The 19,879-nt window shown below is 35.2% G+C and overlaps 1 protein-coding gene across 1 annotated transcript in view; it reads right to left on the bottom strand.

The window, feature by feature from the left end:
- Positions 1-13,431, bottom strand: part of LOC107550364 (protein lin-28 homolog A-like) — a 25,905-nt gene extending 12,474 nt beyond the window's left edge. The window contains exons 1-2 of the mRNA XM_016231625.1: positions 13,278-13,431; positions 10,438-10,604 (exon numbers count right to left, since the gene is read on the bottom strand). Coding sequence (XP_016087111.1) covers positions 10,438-10,604; positions 13,278-13,431 — 321 coding nt within the window. The remainder of the gene's footprint in view (positions 1-10,437; positions 10,605-13,277) is intronic.
- Positions 13,432-19,879: the final 6,448 nt, after the last annotated feature.

Below are 19,879 nucleotides of genomic sequence, written 5' to 3' on the forward strand. Positions count from 1 at the left end.
TCCTACCCCTAATTGAATCGGGATTTGTTTAGCATCTCAACCGATCGTCACATATTTGGATAGATTTTCAACCGGCTCGCGGAAAAAAGCAACTAAAGTACATTTATTTTGTTTAATCACCAAATATTAATGTAACTGTCTTTATAACTGCTGCCTAACAGAATCTAATACATTTGGCTCCTAGTTTAACTTTTAGGAGCCACATTATAAAACTATCATTCTAAAATATTTATAGAAATCAAACAGATTGATCATATCTACAGAAAGATCCATCAAATCTTGAACATTTCATGTTTATCAGGGAGAGAATGATATTATAGATGTTCAAGAGAAAGATTTAGCTTACTAGAAATAACAACTTGCAATCTGTGAATATCACATTAACCTGCATTACAAAAGCAATGTTTAAAAACACATTTGGTCTTGCATAAAATGCACAATTTTACCTCACTGAAATCAAAAACAGATTTTAACTTAAGTGCCACCTGACAGAATCTAACACATTTGATTATAGGAACCAAAAATTTTATTTTACTATTTAAATATAGTGACTAAACCACTTGCAAAAAATAGCAAAGAACGATTAAACTAAATGACACATAACTGCAATAACTGTACTGTTCAGTTGACTGCCACGTGACAGAATCTAATTCATCACCCGTTTAACTTTTTAATTAGATTTTATTACATGTAAAAGTTAATACTGCAAAAGTAAATACTTTAATAAAAGACAATTCAACAAAATCGAAAAATAAAAAGCACAATATATGATAACTGTGGTATTTTTTACAGCTTCTACCTGGTTAGAAGCAACCAAATGCTTGCAAAAATGATGACTTAAATAGTCTTTTACAGTAAAATACTATTTTTACTAAATGTGAAAATACATTACCTATAACATTTTGTTTTGTATTAATTACCTATTAATAAAGTTATATGTTGATTTTGTCTATTGATGTAATTAAATATTAATATATTAACATGATTGTAGATTCATAGAAAAAAAAATGATTAAACTGAAATTGATAAGTAAAGATTTTAGGATATTTAATTTTTACACACACACAAAACAAAGTTGTAAATACCACATAAAATTTATAATTAGTGAACTGAATAAAAGTTGTAAAAACACAGTTTTGCAAGAGAATAGTCTTTAGTCTTTCTACTTTAAATCTGCATGTGTAATTCATTGTGTAACTTTGTTGTTTGTAATTAATTGTGAGATTTACTAGCAATTTCTGAGTGACAAGTTCTTTTTGATTTCTAATCTAGGTGTGTGCTTATATTTCCAGGTCAAAGTTCAGAGAGAAGCACTGCAAACAGGAAGATCAGGCAGCAGCAGACACGTCTCTGATGTCTGAATTCATCCAATAAAGCACAATTAAGAAATCTAATCCATGAGCACAGGAGAAGATGTGTGTCACAAAAAAAGCTGAAACACAAGAGACGGAAGACAGAAAGCAGGAGTGAGAAATACGGAGAGCGCCACCAAAGGGCCGGACGTATCGCACATAACCCCTCCTCCACATGTTTTCATCCTTCACTGTGACCTTTGACCTCTGCCCAACCCCCTTCAAACACACACACACACACAGGCATCCCGTTTCCCTGAGTTAAATTAACAACACACTTCTGCACTGACTACAAGACGCACACGCAGTACTTGATCTGCTGACACACACTACATCACTCGACACACACTCCTGATAGCAGCCGGATATGAGCTCTGTGTGTGTGTGTGTGTGTGTGTGTGTGTGTGTGTGTGTGTGTGTGTGTGTGTGTGTGTGTGTGTGTATATAAAGTGCACATGGTCGAGTTACGGCTGCATTTATTTTTACATTTTAAAAATGCCTTTGAGAATGATTATATTGTTAAAAAAATGTGTGTGAGCGTACAGAATGAAAATCTATAAGAAAAAAAACATTTGACGAGAACAGAAACAATTCAATCTCAAAAAGACCATTTAGATATTCACGTTGATTTTATGTTTGTGTCTGTTTGGATACTGATGAAGCTTAAAAATAAAACAAATGCACAGAAAATAAATAAAAACAGAATTAAAACTACAGTTTATGTTTGTCAGGATTTGGTTTGTTACTTTTTATGCGTTTATTCATTATAATAAAACACACCAATGTAGCTTACTGTCTTTCGCTGAAAGTTTGCTTATTTTTTGAAAAGCAAACATACAAAGCTCTCTAAAAAAAGTTAAAGAAGTCATAGATTTTGGTATCTGGTTTATGTTGCCTTTTTCTTATCTGTCCAAACCATTTGACTTGTGATTTTAAACAATTCTAAACACACCACTCTGATACATTTAACATTTGTGCTCTTGGCAGATGTTTTCTTATAAAAGACACTTCATTTAATGAGTTTACGAGATCACAAATCAAGTCCTAAAATTAAACTAACAAAATAATAAAATACAGAACTTTTTTTAACATTTCATTTAAGAGCCAATTCAACCAGTGAGAGCCAAGCATTAATAAAATGATTAAAAATTGTATTAAATAAAAAGGTAACACTTTATTTTAAGGTCTAATTCTCACTATTAACTAGTTGCTTATTAGCATGCATATTACTAGCATATTGGCTGTTTATTAGTACTTATAGGCAGTGTTGGGGAAAGTTACTTTTAAAAGTAATGCATTACAATATTGCGTTACTCCATAAAAAAGTAACTAATTACGTTACTTAGTTACTTTTTATGGAAAGTAATGCATTACCTTACTTTTGCATTACTTTTTAAATCTGGACAGGGCTTGCTTGTTTGATTTTAAAATAAAAAAGTTATATATATAAAGCCTTTTCACACCAAAAGTGAAATGAATAAGCCTCAGGCTGAAGGGAAAGTAAAGTTACGTCCGTACAGTAGAAAGCAGAAGAAGACATTTCAACACTCTTCAGCAATAAATAAAAAACACAAATGTTTGTCTAGAGTAATTTGTGCTTATTAGAACGGTTGAACTGGATCATCGAAGGTCAGAAGCAAAGACATTGGTTAATAGAATGGGATTAAATACATAAAGCATATTTTGCTGTCAAACTTTACTAGTTACTTGAAAAAAGTAATCTGATTACGTAACTTGCGTTACTTGTAATATATTACCCCCAACACTGCTTATAGGCACATATTAATGTCCATTTCTGTATGACCATGTTCTAGATCCCTTAACCCGACCCAATACCTAAACTTAACAACTACCTTACTAACTATAAATAAGCAGCAAATTAGGAGTTTATTAGAGGAAAACTCTCATGTGTTCCCTATTCTAAAGTGCTACCAATAAGAAAAAAAATCAATAAAAATACTAAACAAAACAATTATTACAGTCATTAGATTTCAGTACTACAAAAAGCTATGAGTGAACTCTTGGAAAGTGAGCCTTTGTTTGTGTCAGATCAGCAGCTGGCTCCACCCACACACTCACTCCATATATGGGCAGAGCCGAAGGAGGAAGTCATGTGACCTGCAGCTTGTGTTGAGATGAAGAAATGAAGAACTGGAATGGAGAAATGGAGAATAAAAGTGCAGGATGTAGAAGAGATCGAGCTCTGGAAGAAAAGAAAAGAAATGAAAGTGAACAAAACCGGGTAAAGAGAGAGTGAGAAAGAATATTAAATACAATAAGGGAGAAAACATAGTAAAAGCAGAACTGGTAACATTTAGATGAAAACAGAGAATCTATAAAAGTAAGATGATTAGAAATAACAGCAGAGGATGAAATGACATCAGCAGCTAATGAGAAAGAATTTAAGGCAGATAATGAACTATATTCATAATATGTTCTGGGTCATTTCTGTTATACAGTACTTTCATGTCCTCATTATGTCTCTTAGCATACTACACTCTAAAAAATGCTGGGTTAAATACAACCCAGTGCTGGGTAAAATAGGGACAAACCCAGCAATTGGGTTGTTTTGACCCAGCGGTTTGGTTAAATGTTTAACACAGCCTTCTGGGTAGTAACCCAACCGCTGGGTCAAAACAACCCAATTGCTGGGTTTGTCCCTATTTTACCCAGCACTGGGTTGTATTTAACCCAGCATTTTTTAGAGTGTAGATAAAATATTAAACCCAGTATAAACCTAATTTTAAAGATAAAATCATGTTTCTGTTTTGTCACAACTACTAGCAGAACAGGGAATATAAACTAAAAAAAAATAATAATAATTATATTACACATACATTTATATGCATACAAATACAATATTATTATTAATATTAAATTGAGAGTACATTGATTTTTAAATAGACCATAAGCAGATATTACATTTTGTAGTGTGTTATTCACTTCTAAAATAATAATTAACAACATTGAAACAAAAAAGAATATTACCAAGTGTTTATTTTTATTAACTTTAAAGTATTAACTTTAATCAAAATATTTCAAACAAAATTTAATGTTTTACTTAAGAATATTATTTTAATTAGTAATTAATTTATTGTTTTACCTAAGTCTTCAATGTCACTTTCTATCCTGTTAGCCTTTTGTAAAATCCCTTTAACTTACAAAACCAGCAAGATGAAAAAGGTATTAAGGGATTTGACTAGTTGCTTTGTATCACACTAAAACATTTTGTCTTCATTGATGAAATTACAGTATGATACTATTAAAAATATATATATATATATACAAAATTAACTTCAACTGACACACTCATGCATACAATCTGTTACTGTTGCTATTGTGTAAATGAAGTTATAATTAGTTTAAAGCATATAAACACTTCCTTAAATGACAACACATGTGTATTCCCTTTTTATGTTACGGAGCACAAACGTTCTGCATAACAGGAATGAGCATAAATGCATGCATCCATCAGGTCTGATAATCCTGTGATTGTAAACCTGAATTATAAGTCTTAGATCAAAGATTTTACACTCACATATATAACATATATGAGATACTTGTCAGCTTGCTTGATTTAAAGAAGTTTAATTATTCGTTTCTTCTTAAATCCATTAAAAAATTTACCAACAGTCTTGTCGACAGGTAATAAACATTTTTCACTTGCATTTTTTATTGTGTAAAATAAGAGTCAATTTTAGAAACTGTGCATCTCATCTGCTATCATATATTTCATCCTACACTCTAGATATCAGTATTGGCATCAGCAGTTAAAAACAAATCGATGGCGCACAGGATGAGGAGAGGAGCATGTATGTTAGAGGAGGAGTGAGATCTGTGCAGCATTGAGAGGAGGAGTCTGGATGAGAGCTTAATCTCAGGGGCCCAGAGAAACCTCACAACACACACACACACACACACACACACACGTTTAACTAGCTATGTAAATAAGGACATACCACAGAACCCATCCCTAAAAGAACAGCATTTTTAGAATTTAAAAATATAATGTACAAATCATTTTTCCAGTTAAACATGTCCTCAGTTGTCCTCAAAGGGAGATTTAGCAGACTTTGATAAATTCGCCCTCAAACTATAGCAAAGTGAGCAATAAGTGTAAATACTGATTACATATTTAATAACTTCAACCTGTTAGTTCATTCATATCATTTTTATTTCATACACTAAAAATAAACATTACTCCAAAGGTTCTTTAAAGTGGAAAAATGTTCTTCACACTTAAAAAAAAAAAAAAAAAAGATTATTTTAAGAACTGTTCACTGAAAGGTAAACCCTAAATGATTTTTCTATGGCATTGCTGTGAAAAACCCTAATTGGAAGCTTTATTTTTAAGAGTGTTGCTACTTTTACAATCACAACTTCTTGGGCTATAACACAAGCTTGTACTGTTGCCCAGTGTAATCGACTACTTTACACAACCTAGAGATCAATATACAAGTTCAAATTCAATATAATAAAGGTTTTCTTAAACATTTCTCATTAAGGGAAATGACAGCATAGAGGCTTTATCAGATTTAGCTCGCTTCTGGAGATTGATTTGTGCACAGACTATAGCGTAGAGAGCAACAAATATAATTGGACAACATCACTGCTCAAAACCTGCACTCTTAAAAAAAAATTTTTTTTTTTAAAGGTTCGAAAAGCAGCAATACCAAAACTAAGAAAAAATCTAAGATTCAAATTCAATTTTAAAACTTAAGTTCAGTCCCTGCCTTAAAATTTTAAGTATAATCAAACTGGCTCTAAGAATTACTCCAAATCATTTTATAAAATCTTATAGAACTTTAAAAAATATGTTGCCGTGTCTTATCGATCATATCATTTGAGAAGAACAACCCCAAAGAACCTTTCAGTAAGTTATCTAACATTTTAAAACACTTTTTCCACTTTAAAGAACCTTTTTGTGCAATGGAAAGGTTTCATGGTTCTTCGTGGAACCATCAATGCCAATAATGAAGCTTTATTTTAGTGTATAAACACCAAAAATGATCGAGACACAGCAACACATTTATAAACATCAACATGCATTCGTGCAGTTAGCCTCACACACGCACAAACACTGCAGAAGGTGCAGCATTCGGGAGAATCAAACACAAAGCTCCTAATGAAACACACACAAACACACAGCGCAGTGCGTTGATTCGGAGTGTGAGGGCCAGCCGAAGCCACGCCTCCTTTCCCTTTTTTTGTCTTTAACGAAATTCCTCTTTTAAAGAATGTTAGAGGACCCCAACCCCCACCACACACACACACACACACACACACACACCGAAATCCTCTTTACACGTACAAACAAAAACACACACACACATGCATTCTCTTTTCTTCTTATTCACACACTTTCCTGTCCTGGATTGACACAAAAAGCTCATGGATTTGTAGGAGATCTGAAACACAGGAGAAACACTGGTGTGTTTCAATGACTACAGGATACTGTATTGATGTACTGGTTGTATTAAGGGAGGCTAATGTAACAACGGTAACACTTTACTTAAAGCCTTTATATATAATGCATTATAAAAGTATTTTAATGCATTAATTATGCCTTGCAAAGCACCTTATAATGCATTTTGTGATAAATCTAACCACAGTTATAATACTATTCATTGTTACACCTTTAGAAAGTACAATGGATTAGAACACATGACAAACACCCAATTTCAGATGCAACAAGGAATATGCAACTATTATATGCATTTTAACTTTAAAACGTAATGCATAATAATATGAATACCTTTATAATGCATTATACACAAGTGCTTCAAAGTAAAGTGTAACCATCATTTGGTATCTTTTGGTTTAAGAAACATATTATGCACCATTAGTAAAAGGACAATTAATATACTTGCACTGAGAAAGACGGCTTCATCAAATTTAATATACAACAAATTTTAAAGATTAAATTTAACATTAAAGTCAGAGTGTTGGAATTGGTGCCAGTTGAAAAACAATAATAACCTACTTCATCTCAAATAATTCATATTACTTCCTTGATACGATATAATTTTGGCTGTCATGAATAGAAAAGGCTAAATTCTATATAGAAACTGTTATAATTATTTTCAAACAACATATCTGATTTAATAAAATATTTCAATCAGCTGTTAAGAGACAAAACAAGAGATTTCAAATGAATACTAATAAAATAATGCTGATTACATACACATAGGTAATGCTGATTTCATTCATACCATTTTTATTTCATAGCTACTTTTACAATTACAGCCTCATAGCTATAATAATGTATCGTAACTAACATATAAATACATATATATATCAAGAAAAATTGGCTGGAAATTTTTCATAAAGGGGAAAGACAGCAATACATTTTATTTAGGCACACATTACGCAAACAGCAAAGCAGCTATGCTCAGGTCATGGGTTCAATTCCCATGGTTGAAAAATTATAATAACAATCTAGATAAAAGCGTCTGCAAATGCATACATGTATTGTCCTAAACCACACAGTTCATTCTTGTTTGTAAGAAATGTGGCGTTTTTTTGACCAACTGCCAAATGAAACATTCTGTTTCTATACATAATATCAGGTTTAGACACACCGAGGGAATAATCAGCTGTACACACTCTGCTTATCACACACACAATCCACAACGGCTGCACATCCTAAACAACACACAAACACACCCTGCGTTTTTTCATTTTCAATGCAGCATGAAGGCACATGTACGTGCAGCATTCAGACACAAAGAACCCAAATAAACCGCCGCATAGCAACGAAATGCAAATCTTTATCAGAGACATTATGGATTTCAGCTGCTTGTGCCATTAGTCTGTCTAACATGCACAGACACACACAAGCCAGCATCAACATCATGACCTGTGTGTGGATGATGTTAAAATTAGCTTGAGCGGTCAAAACATACAAATAATTAAGCAAATGAATAATGCTGCAATCAGTGAATACTCCGGCTAACTTGTGATAGACTAATATAATCAGGCGATATTTAAGCATTTTGAGATTATAGCTAATAATTTGCTTACTTGGATAAGTAAAAACACCGTAGTGAAAAGAATGTACAAAAGTAAATGTACAAGTAAAAGATATTAGTGCAAATTCTAATGATATCTAGATATTGATATATGTGTTAGGAGCCACAGTGTGTTTGCTGGTTTCAGGATTTTCATATACAGTAAAAGGAAACACAGGATTGACCGCACACAAAAATAAACCAAACGGCTCTTCCAAATGACAAACACGACTCTAATCAATACACTTTCCCATGCTTGAGCTATGAGGAAAAAGCAGGCTTCCTTTTCCAAATGCATTCGGTACAATTGTTTACTTCATGCTTATTAGAAGAACCGTTTTATCAGTAGTACAAAACGTTCTTACAATAACTACTCAAATGCATACAAGGTAGGAAATGTTCCATGCTTAACCTATGTCATCAAGATTTAACATAAAGACAGTATGTTTAACCTGAATTTACAACTACAGATGTGGAGATTTCATTTGATTTCAACCTGCTCATTTCTAACCATTTGCCTTAATTATTATATATATATATATATATTACAATAGCTATAAATATGTTATTAAACTCAGTGGCATTCTGACTGTATCTCTGGCTGCTGTTTGTCTTTTTTGAGAACTGCATTTCCCAGAATGCACTCAGGTTTAGGGGCTACTAGCACAAGAGGTTCATGCACCAAAAAAAAAAAACCATGTCCACACAAGCTTGAAATTTGAAATGAAACTCACCTCAAAAAATCTTGCAGATAACAATGTCAAACTGGCTGTTTTAAATCATTTTAATTAATTCTGTATATATTTAGAATGCTTCTTTTAATGCTCATCAAATTCCTTAACTGTGCTAATTCACAAATTTGAAACTATAATGCAACAAAATTCTATTTTTTAAACAAAAACAATGTGTCTAATGCATCCATTAAAACAGTAATCACAAGATGAATACATAAAGCAAAATCTTTTACTTGAAAATTGTTGAGCAATAGTAATTTAGTTAAACACATAATAAAAGGTTATTAAAGCATTGTTGAATTCAAGAAAATAATGCACTACTGTGATCAATAACTCAATACATTTACATGGTTTTAAATTCTTTAAAAAATATGATTGATAGATAGATAGATAGATAGATAGATAGATAGATAGATAGATAGATAGATAGATAGATAGATAGATAGATAGATAGATAGATAAAAAATCAGCACGTGTTTCCATGCAAACTAGCTGTTGTGTTATTCAATTAAATGATTATGCAGATGTGTTTTGTAACAATGGAAATGGTAAGTCCCAGGAATCATTTTAACATCTCATTAACATCCAGCAGTAGACATATATGATCACCAACAGATTACAAAAACACAATGTAACAAAGCAGCAAATCTGACAGCAAACAAGTGTGGTGAGCTCGAGTGCTAATACAATTCAGAAGAAACCTCTGCTTTTGTTCTTTAAATCTGCGTGTGCTATTTTAAGTTGCCGTGGAAAGCATGGAAAATGATGAAAGGGGATAATTTCCGGTTAGTACACGTGTCTGCATTGATTTAGCTCTGAATGTCCATGAGAAGACGACGAAGAAATATTGTGAAAGGGGGGCTGAACTACACCCATGTAAACACGAGAGCACATGATGTTCAGTACAACAGCTCACACCGAAATCGCTTGCCGTTCTTCAAAAGTCTGGTTGTGAACGCAGTCTGATCATCGTGTGACATTTGCCGACATGTTGGCAGGTTTATCAGACATGTTCCTGCGAGCATGAGGCGAATAAACGCAAATGTCATGGGCTCGTCTAGCTTTTCTCTTCCTAATGAAGTCTTTTCAGGTTCCTTTAAGAGCTGCGTCCTAAATACCTCGGTTTACTAGTAGACCTGCGTTCGTGTGATGATATCAATGGAGAGTAAAGATGCGTTTTCGGGGTTCTTAAAGTGACAGGGGATGAAAACACAAGCGCATGTTTACTTGTGCTTTCCTCGAGCACATCTGCTGCTGATGTCAATGAGATGCGACAGATAACGTGAAAAAAGAGTCGGGAGCTGAACGGCTGAAACCCAGCACATGCATTGTTGGACTTACTTGGTGAACGAACACGTCTAGTGGAGGGTCCACTGGCTTCCCCTCGCTGCTGGTCATCGATATAAATCCAAACCCCATGCGGACATTAAACCACTTGCAGTAACCCGAGCCAGCCAGAATCTGCGGCGGAGTCCTGGCGGGGTCCAACCCGCCACCTCCGCGCGGCCCTGTGCGGTCAAGGGAGAAAAGCCCATGATGTGGTGTGCACGTTCGTGAGATGTAGCCTATACTTTGTTCTCGGTGTACACAAATGACCGTAGGTATGTGTAGGCAGCGTTTCTAAGGGGAAATCCCCCAATTCTACTCAACAACAGGCGTTTAGTGCAACGATGCGTTTACAACCAGGGCCCTAACCACCAAAGACACCCCCTTCTCTTTATAATCAATCAATATATGGGGTTTTCAGCGACAAACTCTTAAACTTTTACATTTTGGTCTCTTAACCTTATATTCTTACATGCTTGTCTACAACCCACCCTCGGGGAAACTGGAGAAACTCAATGAAGAGTAGAGCTACACTTCAGATGAGAAGGCGCAGTGCATTGCGATTGCTCAATGTGCCCAGTTAGTATACTATGTAACTTCTTGTAGTCGTAAAACATCTCGCCTACCGTAGGCTATGTGAACCGCCTGGCGTGGGGCAGGTGTGCACACGTTACCCGCCCCTCCCACCCCCAACTCCCCAACTCAACCGGGGCTCTTCATCACATGTAGGCTACAAACAACGTAAACAAAGCACGGCGGACAACACGCGTTCCCGTCTGAACGTGAAAAGAGATGTTTAAAAAAAAAAAAAAAGCATCGTAACCTTCGGCCATGTTTCCCCGCGGATCCTCCGTTCCAAAGTTCCAGCGAAATCGTTTCCTCCGTGAAATGGGGTGATGCGTGTCACCGTCGATCCGACACCCCGATTTCCAGCGGGCACAAATTTAGCGCGCATGGTACGGCGTGCGTCTCCTTTTTGGATATTTTCTCATGTCTCTTTTAACATCTCCTATCCCCTCTCTCTTTCCCTCCCTCTCTCTCTCTCTCTCTCCGTTTCTCATTCGCTCGCAGCGCTGCACACGTGACTGCTCCGTGAGCCCGGGAGAGGGTGCGGACTCGGAACCGGGCTGGACTTCAGCTCTACTGCTGCGGCGTCACGTAAAAGCATCTCCGTCTGTACAGGTTCAGTTTTTTAACGCGTTTTATAACGTCTAAAATCTGTTTTGTAAGTCATTCGAGGGGCCATAAAAAGTCCAGCATTTTAGTTTTGTTTTTTTTTCATTTATATGTAACAATTTAATGATGCGTTATGTAACCAAATTCCAACCGCTGGTAACCACAGAAAGTAAATACTTGCATAACACTTGTCGCAGAGAAATGCTACACAAAAGATTTCCAGAATGTATACAGAGGGTATTGGTTTTACTGTTCCATTAAACTTAGATTAATAATCGTTTGCCTATTATATACATTTGTTTTAAAGTTATACCTTTATGTCATTAACCAAAAAGACGGAAATGTTTCTTCTGCACGCATTTGGTATCTTTTAAAATTCACTAAAAATGTTTTTGTTGTTCTGCTGTTGCTGAGGTCTTTCTGCTTTTTTTTAAGCGTTTACAAAACATTCCGTATTATAGTTTGGGAGAAATTAGATAATCAAATGATCGTTTGTTGAAGCACGCTGCAGTTTGCATTTGTTGTTTGCTGCAGTACAAACGTCAATGAGACTGAATCAGAATAAGAAGACCTTATTGACCAAGTCCTCCGTGGATTTGTTTTCTGGGTTACTTTGCGCACTTGAAAATATATGCATACGGATATCTACATCAATGCACGTCTACACAGAACAAACATAAAAACATCAAATAAGTGTATTGCAACAGTATAAATATATTTAGCCTTCAAAATACATGATCTGTTGATTCATGAAAAGAGAGCATTTATTCCAAAACAACTAGCAAATCACCCCACTTTTTCCAAAGTGATAAAGCATGGTAAACATTGAGCCCAAAATGTAACCCATATAATGGAATGTTCTAAAAATGAAAGTATGGAACAGGATGACATGCAATGTTACTTTCTCTTTCTGTTTCTGTGCTTATTGTGTTCTTTTGAATTGTATCGGAGTGATCTGTTCACAAAAAAATTCAAATGTGCATTAAACCAACCAGTTGAAATGGAAAATAAGCTGAAACTGACAACTGAAATAATTTTCTCCTGTAATAACAACGTAATGTTTTCGTTTCTACAAGAAATTCGTTCAGTAAACGTTTCTGACAACCTCATGATCAAACCTGATGCCTTGGCAGAGGATGTTTTTCTCTGTCTTTGAGCCAGAGGAAAAACACGTTGGTGGAGTGAATCAAAAACTACCCCCACTGCTCCTACGCCCCGCCCATTTTCACCCACCCCCACCCACCCATCCATGCGGACCCCCCTCCGGAATTCACCCCTGCCCCCAATCTCCCCACCCCCTGCACCAGTTCTGCTGTCGCAGATGCTGTGTGTGTGTGTGTGTGAGTGTGTGCATGTTTATGTGGTTTATGAGGACACAAATTTGTATAATAACATGGGTATGACATAGGTATTACAACGAGAAGGTGATTTAAGAGGACATTTTCAGTGTCCCCGTAATTCAAAAGGCTTATAAATAATTCAGAATGAGTTTTTTTGAAAATCTAAAAATGCAGAAAGTTTCCTGTGAGGGGTAGGTTTAGGGGTAGGGTTGGTGTAGGGCAATAGAATATACGGTCTGTACAGTATAAAAACCATTACACCTATGCAGAGTCCCCTTAAACCATAAAAACAAACCTGTGTGTGTGTGTGGAAGAGATGGATGGTGGTCGTGCCATTACGGCGCAGGTCACGGATCTGGTCCCCGGTGTCAGATGTTATGGAGTTTCTCATTTCCTGCACGAGGGCTTCACATCCACCATTCATAAAACGCCCCACGAGGTTACGGACACACCCTAAATGTCCCCGTTTGATCCCGTTAAAGTTCGCAAGCATCGAATAAGTTCCAGGACAGTCAGATAAATAAAGAAGTTGCTCTGTGTTTTATGTCTACCGGAAACGCAAAACAGGTCCAGGTTAGAAAAGTTATTTAAATCTTGATCCCGTTAAAGTTCGCAAGCATCGAATAAGTTCCAGGACAGACAGATAAATAAAGAAGTTGCTCTGTGTTTTATGTCTACCGGAAACGCAAAACAGGTCCAGGTTAGAAAAGTTATTTAAATCAACAGCACTGAAGAATATTGATTTGTGGTGGTAAAAAAAACAAAACGCTTGTGATTGTAGAGTTTAGAAAATAAAAGCGAGGCTTAAATCATCAGCAGGTTATTCAAACTTGTCATTTTTATTTCCGATGAATATTACACAAAACTGTTAACTGATTTTGACCTGTTGAGTTTAATGCTGGACTGAATAACAACACTCTACAAACTTTCCTAAAATCCACTGACATAGCAGTTACCTATATATAACAGTCATGAACGTGTTGGTTGAATTTTAAGCTCTCATTAAATCCATACTTATGTCATTCAAATGATATGTAAACTAAAGGAGATTAAACAGTAATACATTCTAAAGCAAAATATTGCACAGCATTTAAATCGCACGTGTTCAGTTCAATTGTTTCAATCCTGAATTGTTCATAAACCACTTAATAAGAGTTCAACCTTTTTTTGTTTTAACTAGCAAGAGTTGAAACTTTTCAAATGTAACGTTTGGAGGATCTCTTGTTTTCTTTTTAAAGAAACAAACCAAACTTTTTCTATCTGTCAGAGCAGTTTAGACATGAATTCTTCAAATCCAAACTCATTGCGTGGAAATGTTTTCCACATGTGAAATCAGGACAATGCAAATAGGTGCTATTGAAATGCAAAACAGTTCACCAATTGTCATGTTCATTCACAAGCTGGATATTTAAAGTGCATTTCACTTAAAATAATTTTAAAACACACTGAACAGAAGCAGCCTTGGCTGTTGAGATTGGCCATTATTTAGACTTCCCCTCCAAAGTGAATATGAAAATATTCGTTTACTCTTGAATGAAACTAATTCAATTGGAATCATTTTGTCAACATTGCTAGGAGGCGAGATCCCAGTTTAGCTCATCAATGAAGTGAGTTCACAGCAGAAGGCTTACAGAGATGCTAACAAAACCAACAGATTGGAGGGTCTGTTTGGATGCATTGAGCAGTTCGGATCCGCCATAGCTTCACCTCGCCCACCCCCACCCAGCCGAACCCCCGAGGAAACGCATGGCTGTCAATAGAGCTCACAGAGTTTATTCAGCTCTTCTCCTTTCTTTTGGTTTAATGCTGCATTCGTTCAATTCCTCCATCTCTCCGAAATTATCCACCGAAACCAACACAAGCCCGATCGTATCGAGTATGAGGGGAGGATATTTTTCAATGCTTCCTTCTCAGTTTTACACGTGAAGGCTTGCTGCTACATCAATCATTCTTACAAAGACCACTACATGTATGGTTTCATTATAAGGTAAGGACTTATTCTATTCGAAACACACGATATTCGAATTATAATTCGATAAAATTATAAAACCCAGTCACATACTTTTAAAAACACTTTTATGTGTAGCCTACTAATGTTGAACTGAAGAGCTAAAATAGAGAATAGAGGGGGGGAAGATTTCCTACAACATTCCCATGCAGTTTCCTAATTATCACAGCTCGAACATAGTGTAAAATATGAGTCTTTATCGTGATTCTGGCGCATTTTGTCACACACAAAAAGATTTTAGACGGGGAGATGATCAGTTGTTTAATTGCCAGTCTTTGCTGCAGTTTATAGGCTATTTTTCGTTTCTATTAATCTGCGAAAAAGTTTTTAAAACGTTATTAGATTCCTGATCCGCCTAATTTCTGTTTAAAACGCAATATACGGCGTTTAGCCTATATGTTTTTCATTTTCTTAAGAATAAAATGTTACAATTTTGTCTGCTCAATTTCAGTACATTAAAATGACCCGTTGAACAAAACTGAAAGCTTGTATTTATTAATTAATGTGTATTTATTATGATTTTTTTTTTTTTATCGAAATGAATTGGCTGCATTTGTTATCTTTAGGCTACTGCAAAATAGCTAATACTCAACAGATGACAATGAAAAAAAAAAAGAAACTTCTAGGTTTTAGGCTAATATATGGACCGAGGCTCGTTTGATTCAGTTTTGTTCGGGCTGCTCGTGGCGCGTTCATTTGTGCAGAATGGAGGAATTTTCCAGCATGAATATTTCATAGCGCCCTGTGAAATGTAAGAGGAGTTTATGTCGCTCCTTTAATCCAAACGCGAATAATAAACGCTGGAACTGACGCACAAGCACGTGCTTTGATTTTAGACACACTGAGGAAAATATTTAAATATAGCCTCATCTATTATTTACGCTGGTGTTCATGCTTTTCAACAGTTCAGCAGTTTACATGGCTATAAAAAGATGAAATTCTATACCTGTAGATGAAGTTTCAAATCCAGACTGATGTGGATAATAAAACGAAACTTTTTAGAAAACTCCTGACAATCTTTGTCAAGTTCATTACAGTCTGGTAATTCCCGCTCTTTTGATAGGCTATATGTAGGGATGTAACGATTCACTCAACTCACGATTCGATTCGATTCACGATTATTATCATTTTTTTTACCAAAATGAGATTTAAGACAAATTATAAACTAAACGTGTCTTTTTATTATTGCTTGGATAAAAATGCTGCACATTTCTTTTGTGAAATTGAAATATAATACTATAATAATAACATACTAATATAGTATATTATAATAAGGTCCTATAATAATAACAATATAACATATTATTGCTCTTTTGATTGCTTCTATTGTCCTCATTTGTAAATCGCTTTGGATAAAAGCTTCTGCTAAATTACAAAATGTTAATATAATGTAAAAAATAAATAACAAAACTAAATTGAAATTTTAAAACAAGCCCCAAATCAAATAAATAAGTAACACAAATAAAATAAATATCTTCATATGCTTTGTCTGTGCTCTTTCCATTTAAAATTAGAGGCAACCACTACATTTTAATCACGATCCAAACAAAGATGCTGCATACATGCAACATGAGCAGTTTTTAATCTAAATTAGATTGTATAGTTTCGAAATTTGAAGCAAAAACAGAATGGTTTGACTTCAGTTTTGTGAAACTATACATAAAAAATATCTGCATGAAACCGAAACAGCAGACGAGCTGAATGAGATGCAGATTCACTCTCTGCCAGCAGGTGGCGCTTAAAGCATTTCCTTGGTTTCCGCTGTAAGCAAAGCAGCGCTGCACTTATGAACTTTAATATACATTATGCAGAGGCAAGAGGAAAATAAAAAATACCATCTAAACTTTTCTAAAGACAGTAAGTTCCCCTCAGACATGCATTCATATAAACTCCTCCCCCTAATTGAATCGCGATTTGTTTAGCATCTCAACCGATTTGAATCGTCACATATTTGAATCGATTTTCAACCGGCTCGCGGTTAATCGTTACATCCCTAGCTATATGATTTCGAAACTTGCCACATTTTCTGTAAAAGTGTACGTTTAGAGAAAACTAAAAATGAATGTCTACGTCAGTACAACATTCAATGTTGCTTGTAAACAAATGCAATTATGCCATTAAGACTGATATTCTTGTGTTTTATAATCGGAGTTCATTTCTTTAAACTGGTCAAGTCAAATAACCAACCTGTTTTCTGTTTTAAAATAACGTAAACCACCATTAACGTTTTCCCGTATGCTTTTTCAGTGAGGATAAAAAAATACAAAAATAAAAAATGTCTGTAAGATGATTCTAACACATATGATTGAATGGCGGGCTCTGATTGGCAGCCATTTTGTGTGAAAATGCCTTAAATTCAAGAAAAAAATCCACACAGGGAAAAACAGCAAACTAAATGTCGCTGGATTTATATTTTAAGCGTAATAAAATACTAGCTGGCGTGTCTTCATCTTGTGGGGCCACATAAAAACACATCATATTGTCAGGTGTGCTTCTTCAAGCTTACAGTAGGAAGACTTTCCTTCCAGCAGCGCCCGCTGGCGGTCAATCAGCGCAATGAGGTTAGTGTGAAGAAGCGGTTCTGCAGCAGTTTTGGGAGCCGATGAGCCTCAGCTTGAGATGCTTTCAAAAGCAGAATTAGGGCCTATTTTTATTTTTATTTTTTGTTTTTATGCTTTAAACGACATATACAAAACAATACAAAGCCAGGGTAACAAAGGATAAAAGAAAAGGGGGAAAAAAATAAATAAAAAAATATATATACACATACACATATATACATATATACATACATAATCAGAGACATGCATGACCTTTACATTACTCAAATATTTGAAGACAGAACACAAACTGACAGTTTGAATTGCCTTTCTATTAGTACTATGTTGAATAGTACACAAGTAATTTTCCAACTCTTTAAAAAACACTGTAAAACAGGGTTTTTTGTTAGAAAATGTACACTTATGAATGTGAAACTTAACCAACAAAATAAACAGATTAATAACAAAAACTTTATTTACATTATCATAATTAAAATACCCAAAAACTACATTTTCAAAATGCTAATTAAAATTAAAGAGTACCTTTTCTTTGATAAACATAGAGACATCATACCATAACTACAGTGCCAGAAGATGTGGGGTACAGTTTCCAAGTGCAAAGAGCAAAAAGAGCAGTTAACGTCAATATCCTTCTTAAACTTACTGAGAAAATGTATTACACACACACACAACACACAGGATAGAAGTTATGAAATATTTTGAAACAGATTTCTTTTATCTTGTTTGTAACAAAGAACTTATGAGGCAATAACCAAATGCTTTCCCACTTAGGATTTCCAACAGATTTAGTCCAATAAGCAATAGAGCAAGGCTTGGTAGCAATCTCCTTTAAAAATAGAGAACGAATAGACTTGTTATTTTTAGTCTGTGAAAAACAAATTTGACCACATATTGTATCAGTTAGATTGACTATGGGCATATCAACCAATATCACATCTTTAAATAAGGAAACTATAGCAGAATTAACTGCAGAGAAAACAAGAGAGAATTCCTTGGGAATTAGGGCCTATATCATTTTGCATACTGAAATGTATCTCCATAAACGACATCGTCAAATGGGCAATTCAAAATAAACGTTTATACAAATGTGAAGTTAGCATTGGAAGACATGTCTAAAACATTGCCAATGTAGTGGCACTGCCTTGGGTTTTATTTTTATTTATTTATTTTGTATTTTTTTCTGAAATTGGCCATTAGGCCTTCCATGGGGTTCTCTTCTGGCCTGATACGATCACTTAGTGTTTCAATAACACCCTACTATAAATCTAAGATTCAGATCATACGGATTAAATGGATAGTTTGTGAATTTGAATGTAAGACATCATGATCAGTCACTGATTTTACAGTCTTGCAGTTTCATCACACGCCGACATGCGCAATCTTACCGTTCATCCGCCATTACCGGGGCGTCAGGAACACGGGTGTGTATGTGTTTGTTCCGCAGCTGTGTTGATGTCCGCAGGCGGCGGCGGGTGAGGGCGGAGTCCTCCCGGTTCCGTTTTGCAACTCAGCTCGCCGCATCCTCCACAGAGAGCGCGCGAGTGTTGCTAGTTGCCATGCGCAGATTCCACATGAAACTTTACGGCTGTTTCAGAAATAAAACAAATAGTGTTTATTGCTAGATTTACTAGAGTACCGTTCTAGCGCGATATAATCTATTGTATGTTTAATAGGCTTGTGTTCACTCAAATATTTGTCACAGATGTTTGTGATTTGTAACTTTTTTTTGTCATATGTTTCAAGGAAAATAAAAACTCCAAGCAGTTTCTTTAGAGTTCACAGTATTTAAAGTGAATATTATAATGTATTGCTCCATCTTCTGGTTATAATCAGGTAGTGCAGCAATTTGAAGTGTCTGTCAGAGTCGTTTAAAGGGGTCTTATGATGCGATTTCAGTTTTTCCTTTCTCTTTGGAGTGTTACAAGCTCTTGGTGCATAAAGAAGATCTGTAAAGTTACAAAGACTAAAGTCTCAAATCCAAAGAGATATTCTTTATAAAAGTTAAGAATTAACCACGCCTACCTAAAACGGCTCGTTCTAACACGCCCCCACATGTCTACCTCACTATGTGGGAAGATTTGCATAACGCCGCCCAAATGAGCACGCAAAGAAAGAAGGCGTAACTTTTATTCTCAATGTTAATTACAGAAGTTTTAATCATTTTTATGAAACAATTTTTAAAAAGCCAACCAATATGAAGGCTGTATTGTGTAAAAAAATGAAAAAGATATACTTTTAATAAAAGATACGGTAAACCCCATTGAATGGCAGAGATCTAAACTCCAGGCTACAGAAAGGTTTTTTTCTTTTTGCCGTCTTGACAATAAATTTTCTGCTATGTTATGGCTAATATTTTTGGTTATATTGAGGCC

Source organism: Sinocyclocheilus grahami, unplaced genomic scaffold, assembly GCF_001515645.1.
Source record: "Sinocyclocheilus grahami isolate Dianchi unplaced genomic scaffold, SAMN03320097.WGS_v1.1 scaffold397.1, whole genome shotgun sequence".
Classification (NCBI taxonomy): Eukaryota; Metazoa; Chordata; class Actinopteri; order Cypriniformes; family Cyprinidae; genus Sinocyclocheilus; species Sinocyclocheilus grahami.